At 43.8% G+C, this 16,843-nt stretch overlaps 2 protein-coding genes and 1 long non-coding RNA gene across 3 annotated transcripts in view; 2 read left to right on the forward strand and 1 right to left on the reverse strand.

Annotated features, from left to right (window-relative positions):
• rundc3aa (RUN domain containing 3Aa) overlaps positions 1–13,559 on the reverse strand; it is a gene marked incomplete at its 5' end in the record, with an annotated part of 16,242 nt that extends 2,683 nt beyond the window's left edge. The window contains 7 exons of the mRNA XM_080857218.1: positions 157–322; positions 1,099–1,179; positions 1,333–1,422; positions 1,603–1,688; positions 1,906–2,039; positions 2,548–2,663; positions 13,453–13,559. Coding sequence (XP_080713344.1) covers positions 157–322; positions 1,099–1,179; positions 1,333–1,422; positions 1,603–1,688; positions 1,906–2,039; positions 2,548–2,663; positions 13,453–13,559 — 780 coding nt within the window. The remainder of the gene's footprint in view (positions 1–156; positions 323–1,098; positions 1,180–1,332; positions 1,423–1,602; positions 1,689–1,905; positions 2,040–2,547; positions 2,664–13,452) is intronic.
• Positions 6,213–11,421, forward strand: LOC308379945. Its single transcript, XR_013969005.1, has 3 exons — positions 6,213–6,462; positions 7,803–7,872; positions 9,269–11,421. It is a non-coding gene; the product is annotated as an uncharacterized lncRNA (long non-coding RNA).
• A 681-nt stretch (positions 13,560–14,240) lies between the features above and the next one.
• On the forward strand, positions 14,241–16,824 carry rnf113a (ring finger protein 113A). Its single transcript, XM_080857220.1, has 10 exons — positions 14,241–14,362; positions 14,591–14,667; positions 14,788–14,886; positions 15,127–15,234; positions 15,406–15,515; positions 15,643–15,753; positions 15,869–15,954; positions 16,119–16,212; positions 16,349–16,455; positions 16,639–16,824. Exons 1-10 carry the CDS (start codon positions 14,260–14,262, stop codon positions 16,707–16,709), a joined length of 966 nt encoding a protein of 321 aa, XP_080713346.1. The 5' UTR covers positions 14,241–14,259; the 3' UTR covers positions 16,710–16,824.
• The last annotated feature ends 19 nt before the right edge of the window (positions 16,825–16,843 follow it).

Below are 16,843 nucleotides of genomic sequence, written 5' to 3' on the forward strand. Positions count from 1 at the left end.
CGACAGAGACCTGATGTAATGATAATTCCTCAATGGTAAAGTCCTGTAGCCATGTTGAAATACAAGGAGGACTCAAATCCAAGTCACCTCAGTGGTAACCTATGACATGATGGCCAGGTGCCAATGGTGGGTTTTAGTGCATGGATTCCAGCCCACCTTCTGTGCGTAAACGATCTTGAAGCGCTGCTCCATCTTGCGGCACTTGTTGCTCCAGCTCTCTTCGTCCGTGACCAGCGGGATGTAGGGATGCTCGGGGACGCTCTCCTCACTGGCGCTGCTGTCCACGCTGCGCCGGTCGTCCTCGTCGCTCAGGTAGTCGTAGCTACAAGAGGGGTTGCCGTGGAATAAAAGAATCACGCACAAAATGAGCATCAGATTCACAGAGACGTAGGGTAGAAGATGGTTCTTATAGGGGTTGAATGTCTTTATTTGTGCATACAATAAATACTTATACGTTTCTATGTAAGCACATCTAGGGATTCCAGTGGCTATGTAGAATCGTGGATTTCCATTTCTATTTATACATTTGATGGCCTCGCTGAAAACAACAACCAAATTAAGTAACTGTTCATAAGAGCCAACTTATCCAACATTATAAGTGACCCATGGTGACTCAAAGTACCCTCCTAATTGTCTGGTCATTACTGAAAATGAAAGGCTTGATAAGTAAAGGGAAAGTGCCCAACTGTTTATATGGACATGCAAGACTAGCCTCCTCACAGTTGATGGATTAAGATTTAGTTGTCATATTGTTTTTATGTTCCTCAACCTTTAACATAAGGACCGAGGACATTAGTCATGCACAGAGACAGACAGTTGCCATAGTAACCGTGCATCTCACACATCCAAACAGAAGAGTGCAAAATAGAATTCACTGCCACTCTCGAATGGAAAATACATTAAAATAAATTACACTGTAAAATGATATGTTATAGCATAAAGACTCCTAGTCCTACTAAACCTGCATGTTATTGGTATTTGTCCTCACACGAAATACACAAAGTACTTTTTCAAGCAGATGTCATGGGAGGCATGTTCAATCGTTCAATCTAAGTTCTCCAAAACACAACACTGGTGCTTGGGGTGTGGAGTACTGACCTCTGAGTAAACTTGAGGTAGGGCGTGAAGTCAATGACAGCGGGAGTCTTGCCATCCAACACCTCCCCCTTCAGACAGAAACTAAACAAGAGAATTCATTGGAGTGGGTGAAAGAGAGAGAGGAAGACAGAAAGAAAAGGAGAGAAAGGCTACCTAGAAGAGAGAAAAAGAAAGAAAGTCTTCTCTTCCTAATGACTGTGGTTAATTGGCTTGACGCTGCATCTGGGTGCCAACCTGAAGTCGATAGCACTCAGTCCAATGAGCATTCCTGTCAGAACCGTGGCCTCCTCCCGCAGCATGATGGCACTGTCCTCATAAAAACGCCTACATTTGACAAGGGGGACAAAGTCAAAAGAGAAAGAAAAAATGTGAACGCTGAAAAATGAAGAAAAACAGAAAAGTGTTTCTGACATTTTAATGTAATGTTTTTGCAGGCAAAATGTAAGATTTTGTCATACATAGTTCACACAGTTTTGACCGTTAGCATTGTGTGGTGGTCTTCACCTGGTTGTGCGGTTGTCTCTCAGAGCTGTGGCCACATACTCAGCAAGGCGCTTCTCCATCAGAGCCACACGTATCCACGCTCGACCCTGTCACCCACAGAATGGAATTCAGAGATGGCTAACTGTGCTAGCGTTACTCTGCAGCCTGTTATACCTCCACACCCACAGGGCATTCATACTCATGCTTATTTCTCTGGATATTAGTTGATGCCATGTCAATTTGAATTATAGGAAATATAATAGGACTATAGGAAGTAGAATGGCCACACACACACCCACACCCCTGCCCATTCTGTTTACTTGCCTTGGCTCTTGAGGTGCTGATGTTCTCAATGTTCTCAATGCTGCTGATGCAGTTGTTCTGCACTTTGCTGCATGCCAGCCGGATGTAGTCCCAAAAACTCCTCTGGCCATCAGAGCTGAACCAGCTGCCTGGACCTGCTCCAGGGACAAGTGCAAGAAATGACAGGAGAGTCCTGACATACTCCTCTAAACAAATGCAGACGGGACAGGACAGTCCTGACATACTCCTTTAAACAAATGTGCGCGCACGCACGCACGCACGCACACACACTCTCTGATGGTAATGATGGGAACAGGATGGGGATTTGTGGCTTGAGGCCCTAATGCCCACCAACAGATGGACTGTAATTTGATTATTGGCAATTGCTCTAGATAAACTGTTGCACTCATACCCATCAGCACCAAAGACCAAAGCCTACATGCAGATATCATTCTATGGAGGTTTGTATGTCTTTGTGTGGATTTACATGATTGAACTTGAAGTTTATTCAGAGAAAAGTCCATTTGTTTCTATAGTTATTGATACCAGGTTTGAATATCATACAGTATTAAACAAGAAATGTGTAGGTTATCTGGTGAGTAAACCTGAATATGCTAGTGGTGGTGCAAACACAATGGTTTATGTCATTACCTGCTACCTTACCTTTGAATCTGTGGCTGAGGATGTGCTCCAAGATGGCAGCAAAGTTAACAAATTCTTCGCATGAGTCATCGATGGGCTCTGCTGTGTACTTCTCAAGGAGAGTCTTCACTGAGAACCTGCAGACGAATGCAAAGAGCGACAGAGTGTGAGACAGAAAAGCCAGTGGATTTAAAAAATAAAAAACTAGTAGCGGAGAGGGAGGTCGAAAGGATATAAGCTACGTGGACACTTGGGGTTGTTTTGGAGGGTTAAAGAGAGCCTGCCAGAACTGAAAGCTGGTGGTGAGGCTAGTCTCACGGCTCAAGTTCAAGGGCAACTCAGCGTCTTCTGCATCAGTACAGGCCTGCTCTCTCCTCACCAACCACAGGACGGACATTTTTGGGAGCGACGCCACCAAGCGTGGCTGAGGTCACCCCCAATTGTCTTGTGTGCAACACAATGCCCCCTTCACAATGACCCCTTGCAGAATAACCAGGCTGCAGCAACAATCAGTGCCCTTGTGCCCTAACCAATGGGCTGATGACACTGTCGGCGTGGAGACCTTTGTCTGAGCTGTTGGGTTCCAAGTCCCCTGGCCCTGCTCTTAAAAGAACACTGCCATGATCAGAGAATGACCGAATCCCTCTCTCTCTCCTTTTTCTGTCCATCAGCCACACAAATGCACACACACACAAATTCTACCCACCCCTTTGTACGTGTGGTGGTCTGATCTATTTAGGGCTGTTCCGACTGCTTAGAAGCGTTTGGTTGGTGACCTCCCCACCTAGCCCAGTGACCCAACCCAACACAGAGCAGGAACACACGAGACAGGCACGGTATGCCGAGCCGTGAGCCTCCTCCTCGATAACGGAAAGGAATCCGCTGGGACGGCGTATTTGCTTTCGTGGGCGAAAGTGGCTTTTGACTTCCTCCACATCCTCTCAGCCGGTCCTCCATGGGCAACACCAGCATCACTGAGGGGAAGACGGCCCTGTCTGTGGGCAAAACGTCTTTAGCCAGGGGCAAGACCACCGTCTCCATGGGCGGCTCATCCATCTCACGTGGCATCACCACCACCTCCATGGGTGACTCCAACATCAAACGGGAGAAGACCACCATCTCCATGGGAAGAGCGAGCTTCAGCAGGGGCACGACCACCACCTCCTTCCGAAAGGCATTAATGCCAAAGCGAAGGACCACTTAGATAAAAAAAAATAAAAAACGGACACAGACACAAGGGATGAAGCAAACAGTAAGGCAAGGGGCAATGAAAACACCGACAGACGAACAGGAACCAGCTACTTCCAAGGGGAGAGCATCTCTCTTGATGAGGAAGACCTCGTTCATCAGAGGCAAGACCTCCATACTGAAAACCAGGAAGACCGTCTCTTGGGGAAGGACCTCCGTCTCCAGGAGCAAGACCAAGGTTAGGAGGGGGGGGACCGGGCTGGCTGTGGGCACGACCACACTCAGCCACGGTGACACCACAAGCTCCATTAGCAAAGCCACCATATCAAGAGGAGAGAAGTCGGTGACAGTGGTCAAAACCTCGGTCAAAAGGGGAAGGGAGTCTAAATGGAACATTTACTGGAACTTCGACCTGTGACTGTTTCAAACATGCACACAAGCAAGCAAACACACACACAAACAACACACATACACACAAACACACACACACACAAGCAAATACATAGACTGGATGATATAGATACTTTCATCATTTCAGATGAACTCTACATTACACAAGTGGTATGTACTATGATCCTAATGCTATGCGCTTAATGCTAAAGTATTAACCAAGATCTCACAGTAAATCTCAAATTTGACAAGCATGTTATGGAGTGCCATGTAGGATTATGAGTGACCAATCTGCAGTCAAAGAGAAATCATCTGATAAACGCATGATGTTAAGGAACCTCCCTTTGAATAACATTCTAATGCGAAGACGATGTAATGTGCTTGGAATGACAGACGGGCTGTTGGTGTGTGCTGGTTGAAGGCGTGAATGGAGCAGCTGGTTTTACGATAGTAGACGTTAACAAGAGAGCATCAGTGTTGAGTAGGATGTATAACTGGTTGGTACACAATGTTATACTCAAGAACCCTAGAATTCGGTTTTTCTGTGCCTCATTCAAGAGTCGAAGTTGAGCCATTCATTCAGTGATTAATCTATTTACATAAAGGGGCAAAAGAACTATAACAAACAATTAAACCCACCACTTGAAGATTGTTAGTACAGTATGAGGACACACCAATTCCAAATTTATGTTAATTCCTGTAGCCTTTTTGGATTTAATTTAGCCTTTTTGATGTAGTTGGCTTGGCTATGTATAAAACAGTATGAAATAGTAGTAGCAATGCATTTAAATCAAACAAGTCATGTCTAACAAAACCCCTTAGAAATAATTGTATGGAGAGAGTGATGGTGAGAGAATTCAAATTGAAAGAGGTAGAAATATAATTTTTGGTTTGTAGTTAGCTAGCCCATGGCAAAGACATTTGTCATAAACCCTACTGAAACAATGATCAAACATTACATCATGAAACAATGTGTTGTGGAGGAACCAAACACCACACAGCATCGTAAGCACATCAATGTATGCCTTTGAGATTGTTCCTAAGGAAGTGAAAAAGTGGAACCTTGTTAAGTACAGTTTGGCAACTCATGACACCAGTAAGAAGAGGCTATGTGAGACAATGATTGACTTTGAGCTTTGAACTGAGGACAAATACATAATCATCACACTTTATTCCATGGTTGAGTACGGTACAGATCCAAGGCTACCTCTCCCCTACCAGAGAGCAGTTCTGCAGGGTACAATGCTAAAGGACCCAGTGATGTCACCACCGATTGTCCACTGTACAACAATGTGGCCTTCACTGTGTTCCTGCGTGGCACCCTAGGATCGGGGACAATGAGATCCACTGTCCCGCCGGCCCCCGGCTCTGGGCTGCGGCCTCCTACGGCAGCCTCTGTCCATTCAGGGCGCTAAGGGATGGTATGTGGCCCAGCCGAACCCACGTCGGACTGCTCAACAGGCACATTATGCTACCGGTGGGCTGCGCTGTCCACATTTAGCATTCTGGTCCTGGTGCGGACGCTTGCCTCTGCTTTTGCTCTCTCTCTCTTTCTGTTTCTCTTCATCACACCCGGAGAAGGCACGCTGTGCGCCGGGATGTGCTGCTGCTGCCGCTTGAGCATGCAATGAGCCGCGACATTCGCTGAAGCTCCCCTACCCTGGAACCCCCTCCTCCCCCCCAAAAAAATCCGGAAAAATCAGTAAAAGAGAAGAAAAAATTGGAAAAACAAAACTGCTGTTGATCTTCCAGGCTGGCTCGGGGACCTCTTGCCTGAAGTTACTTCCATGGGGAACACCAGCATCACCGAGGGCCGGACGGCCATGAACCTGGGCGGAACGTCCTTGAAGCGGGACAGTACCAAGATTCAGATGGGCAGCTCATCCATCAGCCGAGGAAAGAGCACCACCTCGCTGGGCTCCGGCACCATCACCAGCGGCAAGACCAAAATCTCCATGGGAGGTGCCTTCTTCAGTCGAGGAACCAAGACCACCTCTTTCCGAAAGGCATTCATGGCCAAGCGCAAGAAAACAACCCTCTAAGCACCCAGGGGGAACATCAGCGCAGGGGATAGGGGTGGGATGGGGTGGGATGGGGATGGTCGAGGGTGCAGAGGGTAACATTTACTGGTGTGACAGTTAAATAAGTAATACAAAAAAAACATTCGTCCAAGCGGAAAGAAATATGTGACACCATCACTGGGAACTGTTGCTGAGGATTGTCGACTCTCATCTTCAAATGAACACGATTCTGCCTGATTTTGTTTTGGCACTTAATTACTCAAGGATTGAATTAGCAAGGACCAAGATTTTTCTCTCTTTTCAATTATGATTCAACAGGATTTTACAAAGAAAACAGGTTAGTATCTTTGTATTCTTTGCAGATCTGTATCTTGCCATTTGTGGTAGTTTTCTAGTCATGATTCCTTGTCTCAAAGTGCATGAGTGCACCTAGTGCCTGTATGAAAGACACATATAGGGTTGCAGTGGGCTTTCTGAGATTCTTGCTTTGCTCTCAAGTTTCATTTTCCTTCTCGGCATCATTAAAGAGCATGTGAACTGACTCATCAGCACATAAATGATTAATTTAGCTGCTTGGAAAAGCAATTTCATCCAATCAATTCATCACAACCGCTGAAAAGCTAAGGAGCTTGGGTGGGGGCCGTTGTTCCACAATGACGGTACTCAAATGTTGTTGAAGTGTTGGGTCTTCACCAGCTGGGAAGAGTAAAGAGCCAGCCTACTATACTCTCATAAGGGCCACAAAGAAACATGTTTGCACTAGCTGTTCTACTGCCATCATGACAATCCTGGCTTTCAAGACCCTGGACCAGCTGATAGATGGAGGATGTCCTGCTATAAAATGGCAGCCCACTGTCACAATGACTGACAGTGTGTCCAGAAGATGAGGCCAGGGTGGTCATAGATGTTGATCTGCATTCTGGAAGTGTTAACCCCCTAAAATGAATGTTCCAACACAATTAATTACAGACTCTAGCCTAATTGGACAGCAAGGGAAGAGGTTTGGTCATCTGTGTGGACCTGAAACAATACCAGTGGATCTTAAGATGGAACCACACTGATTTGATTGATGGACTTCTGAGTTGGTTGGTCAGTAAGTGGTCACACAGTGGATATTCATTTTGAAATCCACTGTGTCCAGTGAAAATGAGGAATTTATTGCATTTTTAAAATGAAGGAGAATTTTGATCAATTTCATGGGGGTGTGAGGCAGAGGGGCGGGTTTCAAATAGCTGGCATGCCTGAGATGCAAATTCGCTCGACGGCGTCGGCAAGATGCTCTTGGTACGATTCGTCACTGAACAACAAATGTGCAGCCATGTAACAAATGCCTTTTGTGCCCCCAACTCTCTCGCCCACTCTGGGGCTCTGCCAGCACTGAGTGGCACTGTGTTAAAACTCACTCTGTACAGTCTGTCTCTACACAACTCTTGTTGTTCCAGTTTGATTTGTATATGTGTGGGTGATTTGGTGGGTGGCTGGGTTGATGCCAGTGTGTGTAGTTTGGTTCCTGATGTGATTATCCATATTATATATCTATTGTGATTTTAAAAGTGTTGACGGTCAGTCTACTCTCCTCTCTTCTGATGCACCCTATTTTTCTTCTCTTTTTCTTTCTCCTCTACATTCCCCCCTTCCTTCTCATTTCATCTCCCCTCCTCTCTATCTATCTCTCAGCAGGATGTGCAAAACCATCTGACTGTGGGGCCCTGTGTTTGGCCCCGGCCTCTCCTGCTATTCTCTGATGGTGGGTGTCTTAACTGTCAGGCAGGCAGACATGTGGCTGGGCTTCCCTCTGTGTCTTGCCACAGGACAGGTGGCCCCCTTGACAACAAAGGGAGCCATCCGTCCATAAAAGAGGGAGCCTGGTTGTGTCCTTGTCTCCACAGAGATATTCATGCTCAGAAGATCCCAGACACCCTGCTGCAGTAATTACCATGAGCCTGTGTTTTGTTTAAGCAAACTGTCCAAACCCCAAATCAACCAGACCATACCTGCACTTTGAGTATTCATTCCCCCCACTGTTCTAGCCATGGCTACAACAGCAATGTGGTCACATGATGTCTACACATAACCCCATCACTTGAGAGACTGAGGTCCACACCCAAATGATAAAGGCTTCTTCTGACTTTGGTCTGTGCAGACCTATAACATTTTCTGGGACTGAGAGTATATAGGGGGCAGGTACATAATAAGGTGGTAAAATGCAAGTGTTTCTGAGGGTAGGAGCTTGGGAAATTGATGAGAGATTTCAGAAATCAGTTAGAGTTCAAGGACATTGTGATTGCAGGAGAAAGAGCTCTTTAAGAAAGACTTATGGCCAGCACTGGTAATGTAGCGAGATGCGAGATATTATGAAAGAAGACTTTAAAAAGAATTGAAACAGTGTGAGGATTGTGTCAGGAAGCAAGTCATTTGAGGTAGTAGAGTAGCTTAATGTGCATTTAAACTAACATTAAGCAATGTACATCTGCCGATCTAAACTGTAGTACTGGCCTTATTAGCATAATACCTGTTAGCTCATGCTAAATGTGGAACAGAGGTGAAACTTGCAAAGTGTACAACAATGCATGACAGTTGGGCTGTTTGGCCACCTTGAGGTTGCTCTTTTCACTGTAAGTGCTCACAAGAGAGCTGGCTGAGTAGGTTTTTATAACTCCCTTACAATGGACAATAGCACGGCCTCTTAAGAGTGGATGAAAAGGGTTTTTATGTGTGAATTGTGGGCTGGAGTGAGACAGAGATATACCAAAGGGACAGAGAGGATAAACAACAAGAGGCGATGAGAGAGAGAGAGAGAGAAAGAAAAGGATGAAAATGGAGAATGAGAATAAGGGCTGTCACACACTTATTTCTACCTTTCCACTGTAGATCAAACTCCAAAAGGAAAATTCAATTTGGTGGCCATAGTCCCTCAGATGTTGTTGTAGATTAGCAATCAACCAAAGCTCCTTCAGACGTATAATGTCATGTTAAGAATATTCCCAGTGTTTCTTGACTGAACTTAATAAATAGTTATAAACCTTCACATGCCTTCTGTTTTGAGAAATTTCCCATTTGAAAAACTGCTCATTACATGTGTAGGAGGACAGGGTAACATAAGTCCTTCCAGGAACACTAACTATCCCATTTATGTTTCTCAGGTTCTCCATGCCAGCGTCTGCTGTGATAACCTGGAAGTGATCTGCAACACCATAGGCTATTGGTTTCTCTATGATAGCCATGCTCTCTATTTCGAGGTTTCCAACCACAATTGAATTTGGACCTAAACTGATTTGATTCGACACAATAGAACAAAACAATGAAATAAAGTGGTCTAAAGAATTTTTTATCCACAAGTCTGAGGAAAGCTAGAGTAACTCTGCAAAATTACTACAAATTAGGCCAATGGTGATTTATGTGTCCTTACATCTATACTCAATAAAAGCCCATATCGGTGGGCAACAAATGATTTATCCCTGGCTGAAAGCTTAAAAACAGGATACAATAACTAGAGAGCATATCCCTCTGGAGACCATCCCAAGAACTGGAATGAGAAGACACACAAGGACATTTCAAGTTGGATTCGCAAACAGAAATCTCACTACAGATGGAATTCTGTTTCCAAATATCTGAACCTGTAATGGCCACTGCTTCACTCTGAGGCACACACTAAATCACAGAAAGAGAGAACAAACCCTGATCCCCTACATTCAAACTACATACACAAGGCTTTATGTGACACTCTGTTGTTATGTAGACATGGGTCTTTTTCTGAGAAGCCTGCAACACCCAGGGCAGCCAAACATCCATCCTTAATGATTAGGGGTGGAGTCACCATGTCCCAAATATTCAAATCCATATCAGATATGTAAACTCCCAGTTCTATCCAAATGCAGACTTCACCCTCACAACAACTCAAACTCAGATGATTATGACTAATTCCGCAAATCAAGATGTACTCTTTTCCCCACGACACAGGACTGAGTTATCCAATAGTTATCCTTGTCGCATGACTGTGTATGTTTGGGGCGGGAAAATGTTAAATGTGTGACTGGGTTTAATAATGCATGTCCAAGGTAGAATAAGCTTCGCAAATGACAACAAATACAAGCTTTATTAACAGCATACATGTGGATTTTCATTAATTTATTCAATTTATTAGATGCATTTATTTGGTCGGGTTATAAGCTGACTAGGGGGAGGTCTGGGGATCAAATTGCTTTCTTGTAATACTAACCACTTCAGTCAGTCATAACCTTGTGTGAGAAATTAAGATCTCCACACTGTCAAATTCTGTCAGCCTCAATGCAATATCCCTCAGTGAAACACACAGACACAAACACACAGCTCAGCAGTCAATTTGCTGGAGTCCCTGAACACAGAGCAAAGCGGCCGTCCTGCTTTGCAGATCACTGCGCAATCATCTCTACCAAACTGCACTCAGCCCAGCCCAGCCCAGCCCAGACCATTGAGGAGCAGTTGGAGGCTGGAGGCCCATCGTTCCTGGGAGTAGGAAGGCTACTGGAACATGAGGGATCACACATATAAAGCTATATATCAGTCTATCTGGTAGTCAGCTGATGGACACAGATTTGGAGAGAGGCTGCAGAGACATCATGGCAGCACGTCCTCACATTTCAAGATCTATGGGAAAGTAATTTAATGCCGTCCATCTTTCACTGGCTATCTGCCCTGTCTGATGCTGGACAGTATATCAAATTGAAAAGGGGCGCAACGTCATCTTCTACTCAGATCTGGGATGCCGTTTTGGAGCTGAGGGTTGTAACCGACAGTGAGGGGAAATGAGTGTTGTGATTTCTTGACATGTTGAAGACCTCTTGGCTCTGCGAGAGACAGAGATGGTCACAGTCATTCTCTACCTTAAAGTAGTTAAATGTTGCTTGAACAGCGAAATAAATCTGTGTTGGTCCTTGCCATGAAATAAGTTGGCAGTTATCTGGAGATCAGCGTACGCCCTCTTCAGAACAGTAATAACAAAGTCAAGTTTGAACTTTTATTTTGAAGTCTTGTGTTTTTGTCTCAACGTCTTTGGAGTTTGTGTCGATTAAAAGAGCTCTTGGCTCAGTTGCTTGAAGGGAAGATTACAGGAAAGAAAAAAAGTATAAATAGCAATTTTTGAACAAGTACGTCTTTGTCTACAACCCTAATATTTGTCAAGGTCTAAAGTCCATGTTGAAAATCTTTCCTTTTGTTTTCTCATCTGACGTATGTTACATGTGATTCTGTGTTTAACCCAATCAGTGTTTTCAAGTGGAGCAGATGGCAGAACCTTACAGAGTGTAATAAACATTGCTCATCCTGTCTCAAGCAGACTCCGGTTGCATTATTAAACCATGAAATCCATTGAAAGTTTTCCCTTGGACTCCAAACTGAGTACTTGAATGCTTACAAACATCCTTTAATGTCTTGGCTACATTACGTGGACCCATTATGATTGCATATGATTGGACCCAGATGCATTATGCCACAGAAAAGTCTGTCATGTTTTTCTATTAGCTAGTCCCAAACTGACCAAGGGCAGATTAAAGATATTCATTGTGTGTGTGTGTGGGTGGGAGGTTGGTGGTGGGCTTGTTGATGTCACACCTGTTCATCTTCTGCCTAAGAACAATCATGTCCTTCAGGACATCACTGACATTCCCATGACAACGGGTCTGCTATGCCTGAACGGGTGTCCGCGTGTGAGATCCTCTGTCCATTCAGAGAGCACACAGAGCAAGGGCCACACCCTAGGCTAGTGTCCCCCTGCTGGGTGGCTGACAGGCTGAGAGAACTACACACATGGCTCTGTCCTGACGGTCTGATTTAACCATATTATGCCAGTGACTTCGTACTTCCCTCGAGGACGCTGCTACGATTATAAGTGGAGGTGAGGTGCTTTTCTTTTCATGTGCTTAGATCACAGAGCGTACTAACAGTCTGATACAAACACGTACATAAAAAGGAGATCGCATTGCAAGATGTTATACTTTGTGTCTGAATCCCCAATCTAACTAAATCAATGGTGACAACAAAAACTAATCAGGAAACGAGGAACCCCCAGCTTAGAACCCCAGTATATCCATTAAGAGTCTGTGGCTCTTTCTAGTGTGGAGTTAATAAATATTTCTAGAAAATTGGAAAGTGAATTTTTTTTTAATGCATCTATTTTATGACACGTGATGTTTTCCGTGTTTCTAGGAGCATCAATAATGTTCCCATGGCAACAGCATAAAGCACTGCACAAGTTTCCAGTTAATCATAAAACAGATGCATTAGTGAGTGAGCCATATGGATCGATTTAAGAAAGGACATTTGGATAATGCCATGGTCAGACGATCCATAATAGCTTTCCCTTGATGATATGTCTCATGCACAAACAGTGACTGACTACAGCTGACTGAGCCAAGTGCCTGAACTGGCAAAACCCCTGAATCCGTCGCGCTCAGCTGTGCATTTAGCATCACACGACACACTTTATGTGAACGGACGTGATGACGCAATGGATGCTCGAGCTGGGTGGCTGCTGCTGGCTACTTATCCATATTTTACTTTAATCATTATTGAAATAAAGTTGTTTGAAATGAACGAATCGTTTATATTGATATACCATCCCACCCTGTATAGGCCAATAATATTTAGGCTATAAGATCCTTGTTTCACCGCACTGCTTCGGATGCGGTTCCCCACAGTAGCCTTCACTCCTGTATCAGGCTATGTCCTTACCTTAAGGTTGTCGTCATTAGCAACAACATCCTCCATTATGTTCTCACTCCTAAAATAAAGTCTTCCCAGCTATTGCTGAGACAGCATCTAGTACGTGTCGCGTATTTTACTTTATCGTAAACGCAGATGGACAGTCTGCCTTACATTAGCCTACACTGGAAGATTCACCTGCGGTGAAAATCTACGCGCCCCTATTTAGCCTATTTAAGTAGCCCAAGCAGCACTACCCAACTCCTTAAAATAAATCACACAATGAAAATAGTGTAATAGTTACAATACAACAGTTTTATATATCCTATATGACTACATTTTTAATGCAGGCTATCATCATATAATGAATGTTTACATATTGTTAGTGGCCTAACGTGTCATGTCATTCCTGGACGTTCCCTACAGCAGACTCGACTCGCATTTCCTCGAAGAAAAATGTAATCTCATCTCGTGAGAGATAATAAACATGAAAACCCCAAAGACCCACAGCCGAGGTTTTTTTTAGTACACGGAACATGCGAAGATTCCATATTAGGGGTATTTGTGCATTTCATGCTGACGTAGCCTAGCTATACAACATAACACCGCTCATGAAACGTCTTTACCACCACGCAGTGACTTTTTCTACCTGCAAACGGTGATGAGGTTCTTGCGTTCCACGCCAACGTTTCGAGAAGATGACTTTTTCGATGTCAGACCCATAGCCATCGCGGTCTGGAGGCAGCCTGATTCCATGCGGCTGCTGGGAGCCTTTGGGGAGACCTGCACCAAGTAACACCCTGTCTCGCTAAGCCATACAAAATGCACCGCGGTCACGGCTCCTCACGCTTCATCAATGATTTGTTTGTGACGGGTTCAACTTCTTCCCAAAGCAGGATCACAGAGGCACCTTACGGAACGATAGAATGGTGAGATGAGCTTGCAAGTCTCGAACAGAAAAGGGATAGCCAATGAGAAACAGATCAATCGTCTATGAAATACAATGTGACAGAGTTTGGTGTCCACAAATGAAGCCATTTGTTTTTTTTTTATGTTTCACGAATCAATCTTAGGTTAGCCTATTTTGCATCGGACAACACCGATTTATGTTTTTTTTTTTTTTTTTTTAGGTAAGCAAGAAAAGTAGTTATTTGAGAACAAACGCATTCCAGGGCGTACTAAAATAGTATATGTAGTATAATAGGCTTATAAGGCCTATATAAACTGATTTAAAATAATTTGTGTCATTACCACATATCAAATTACCATAAATAGTCCATAAAATACCAATAATGAACTACCATAAAAAGTCAAAACATCCTGTTTGCAATTTTCTCTATCGCCACGTGATGGCATCAGAACGCGCTAACTCCAAACGTAGGAGGGCGCTCTAGCGTGGCTCAAGTGTGTTTTTCAAACATCACTCGCTCTTGTAATGTTTTGATGGTAAGTAAAGATGGCGGAATCGGGGGAGTCGAAGCCTATCTGTACGTTTTTGTTCAAAAAATCTAAGAAGAAGTTTAGCGCTCGGAAAAGAAAAGCCAGTGGGAGCGATAAAGGTAAAACAAATAAAATGATTTATGTGTGTCATCTTCGGTCACGAATGACCAAACTTCATAAACCACAGATTATCCTGAGGACGTTCAGTGGCTAGCTGTTTGTAGTTTGTTTTGGCTTAACATGTAAACCCAGCTAAGGCAACAGATTAGCAGCGTTTGCATGCAGTTTACCGTAGTTTAATATTTCTGCAAAGTTAAGAATGTTGTGTGGATCTGTTTTGTTTGAAGATGGCAGTAGCGACGAGGAGAAGAGCACAGTTGTCCGCAGGGAGAAGAAGGCAAACATAAACCCCATGATTCAGAAGGTGGTTACTCAGAGACCAACTCTAGACTCCTCTTGGTCCCTGATAGCATGATGATGTTTTTTTTAATTTTCAAGTTTTGATTTCCAAACATCGTGAGCATAAATTGTGTTTTTCATTTAGACTAAGAAAATCGAGAAGGAGGTTGTAGCGTCAAGTGATAGTGATAATAACCATGAAGAAGAGAAGGTGGCCGTGTCCTACAAGTCTACACGTTCTGCGGTAAGTTGGCCGAGAACTAATCGTAAACTATATATATTGTGTGTGTGTGTGTGTGTGTGTGTGTGTGTGTGCGCGTGTGTGTGCGTGTGCGTGTGCGTGTGCGCGCGCCAGGATTATCATCATGAACGTTCACTATGCGATCTCTAGGTAGTGAAAGTAATACTGTATCATTTTGCGCACTTTGTCTCGGATGTTACGGTCAAGCCATTGGGGTTTTCTTTTTCTCCCTTCACCGTGTAGAAACCAGAGGGCCCTGACGATATGGGTGCTACTGCTACCTATCAACTGGACACAGACAAGGACAATGATGCCCAGGCCATTTTTGAACGCAGCCAGCAGCTCCAGGAGGTCAGACAAAGTGTTTCAGTTATTGTGTGGCAATAGGAATTTTACTTATTTTACTTTTCAAATGACACAATTTGCATTCTTTAGTCAACCACACCCGAAATGTGTGGCACACTGCATTGAGCGCATTTCTCATCTGTTGTTTATACTTCACTCATTCATTCCTGCTTCAAGGAGTTGACTGACAAAGGTGCTGACAAGGTGTATCGTGGTATGAACAACTACCACAAGTACATCAAGCCCAAAGACTCCACTATGGGTAATGCATCCTCAGGAATGGTCAGGTAGGTGTACAGACGCTGAGCAGTCGGAACAGCTCTCGTAGATTCTCAGTTTCCCTTGTTAAGGAGCATCTGCTCAGTGATGGGGAATCAGATTATGCTGACTTGGTACTGCTGTCCCTTGTTTCAGGAAAGGCCCCATCCGAGCTCCAGAGCACCTCAGAGCTACAGTGAGGTGGGACTACCAGCCAGACATCTGCAAAGACTACAAGGAAACAGGCTTCTGTGGTTTTGGAGGCGAGTCCTGCTGGAAACTGGATAACCGGGCTGGGAATGCATTTGGAAATGTTTTTATGTTTGTTTGTTGTTTTTGGGGTGTTGATTTTATTCTGTTTGGGTTTTTTCTTTGCAGACAGTTGTAAGTTTTTGCACGACCGCTCGGACTACAAACATGGCTGGCAGATAGAAAGGGAATTGGATGAAGGGAGATATGGTGCAAACGGTGAGTAAGGCTATTCATAGTTATCGATACTTTGAATGAAAAAAAAACAAATTTCAGACGGTGCTGAGGATGTGTAATTGTCAGAATTGTTTTTTTATTGGTTGTCAGATTATATTTTCTTTTCATTTTATGTTTTAATAACTATGTAATATGTTCCTTTCTAGATGAGGAGAACTACGAAATTAGCAGTGATGATGAAGACTTTCCCTTTAAGTGCTTCATCTGCAGAGAATCTTTCAAAAACCCAATTATAACAAAGTAAGGTGTATATAGTGTATATTGTCATGTCATGTTGTAAACTCAACTTCTTGCAGCTGAATAGATATGGATGGAGGAGGGTCATCATAAACAGAAGCTAACTGGATTAATTCAATATTGGGTGGTGATCTTTTAGGTGTCGGCATTACTTTTGTGAGACCTGTGCCCTTCAGCATTACCGTAAATCCAAGCGCTGTTACGTGTGTAATGTCCAGACCAATGGCGTCTTCAACCCAGCGAAAGGTCAGTACCATAGTCTTCGTGATTTTAAATTTTGAATCCTCATTATACAATAAAATAGGTCAGGGGTTGTTTACTTTGAACGGGAAGAGCCTGTTTACCCACTACCAACCACAGAAGGCTGCAGTCATTGCTGTCAACAACTAATGTAAGAACATTGATCCAATCTTTCCCTTTTTCTTTTAGAACTGATGTCAAAGTTAGCGAAGCATCAAGCTGCTGCCGCCGACCAGCCACCATCTGAAGAGGACGACTAGCATCACGTCCAGCACCCTTTTAATTGTGTATTGACTTTCTTTATTTTTAAATGTGAATTGTGTTAATCATTGATCAGTTGTAAACCCTTGGAATAAAAAGTAAATTGGAATTGTATGTATTTTTTTTTTTTTTT

Source organism: Sprattus sprattus, assembly GCF_963457725.1.
Source record: "Sprattus sprattus genome assembly, chromosome: 18".
Classification (NCBI taxonomy): Eukaryota; Metazoa; Chordata; class Actinopteri; order Clupeiformes; family Clupeidae; genus Sprattus; species Sprattus sprattus.

What these genes read in the sequence shown, in the direction of transcription:
- rnf113a (XM_080857220.1), top strand. Translation starts at nt 14,260, where the DNA reads ATGGCGGAATCGGGGGAGTCGAAGCCTATCTGTACGTTTTTGTTCAAA. An exon ending in TAAACCCCATGATTCAGAAG is followed by an intron (nt 14,668 to 14,787) that starts GTGGTTACTCAG and finishes TTTTTCATTTAG; the next exon opens with ACTAAGAAAATCGAGAAGGA. An exon ending in CGTCTTCAACCCAGCGAAAG is followed by an intron (nt 16,456 to 16,638) that starts GTCAGTACCATA and finishes TTTTTCTTTTAG; the next exon opens with AACTGATGTCAAAGTTAGCG.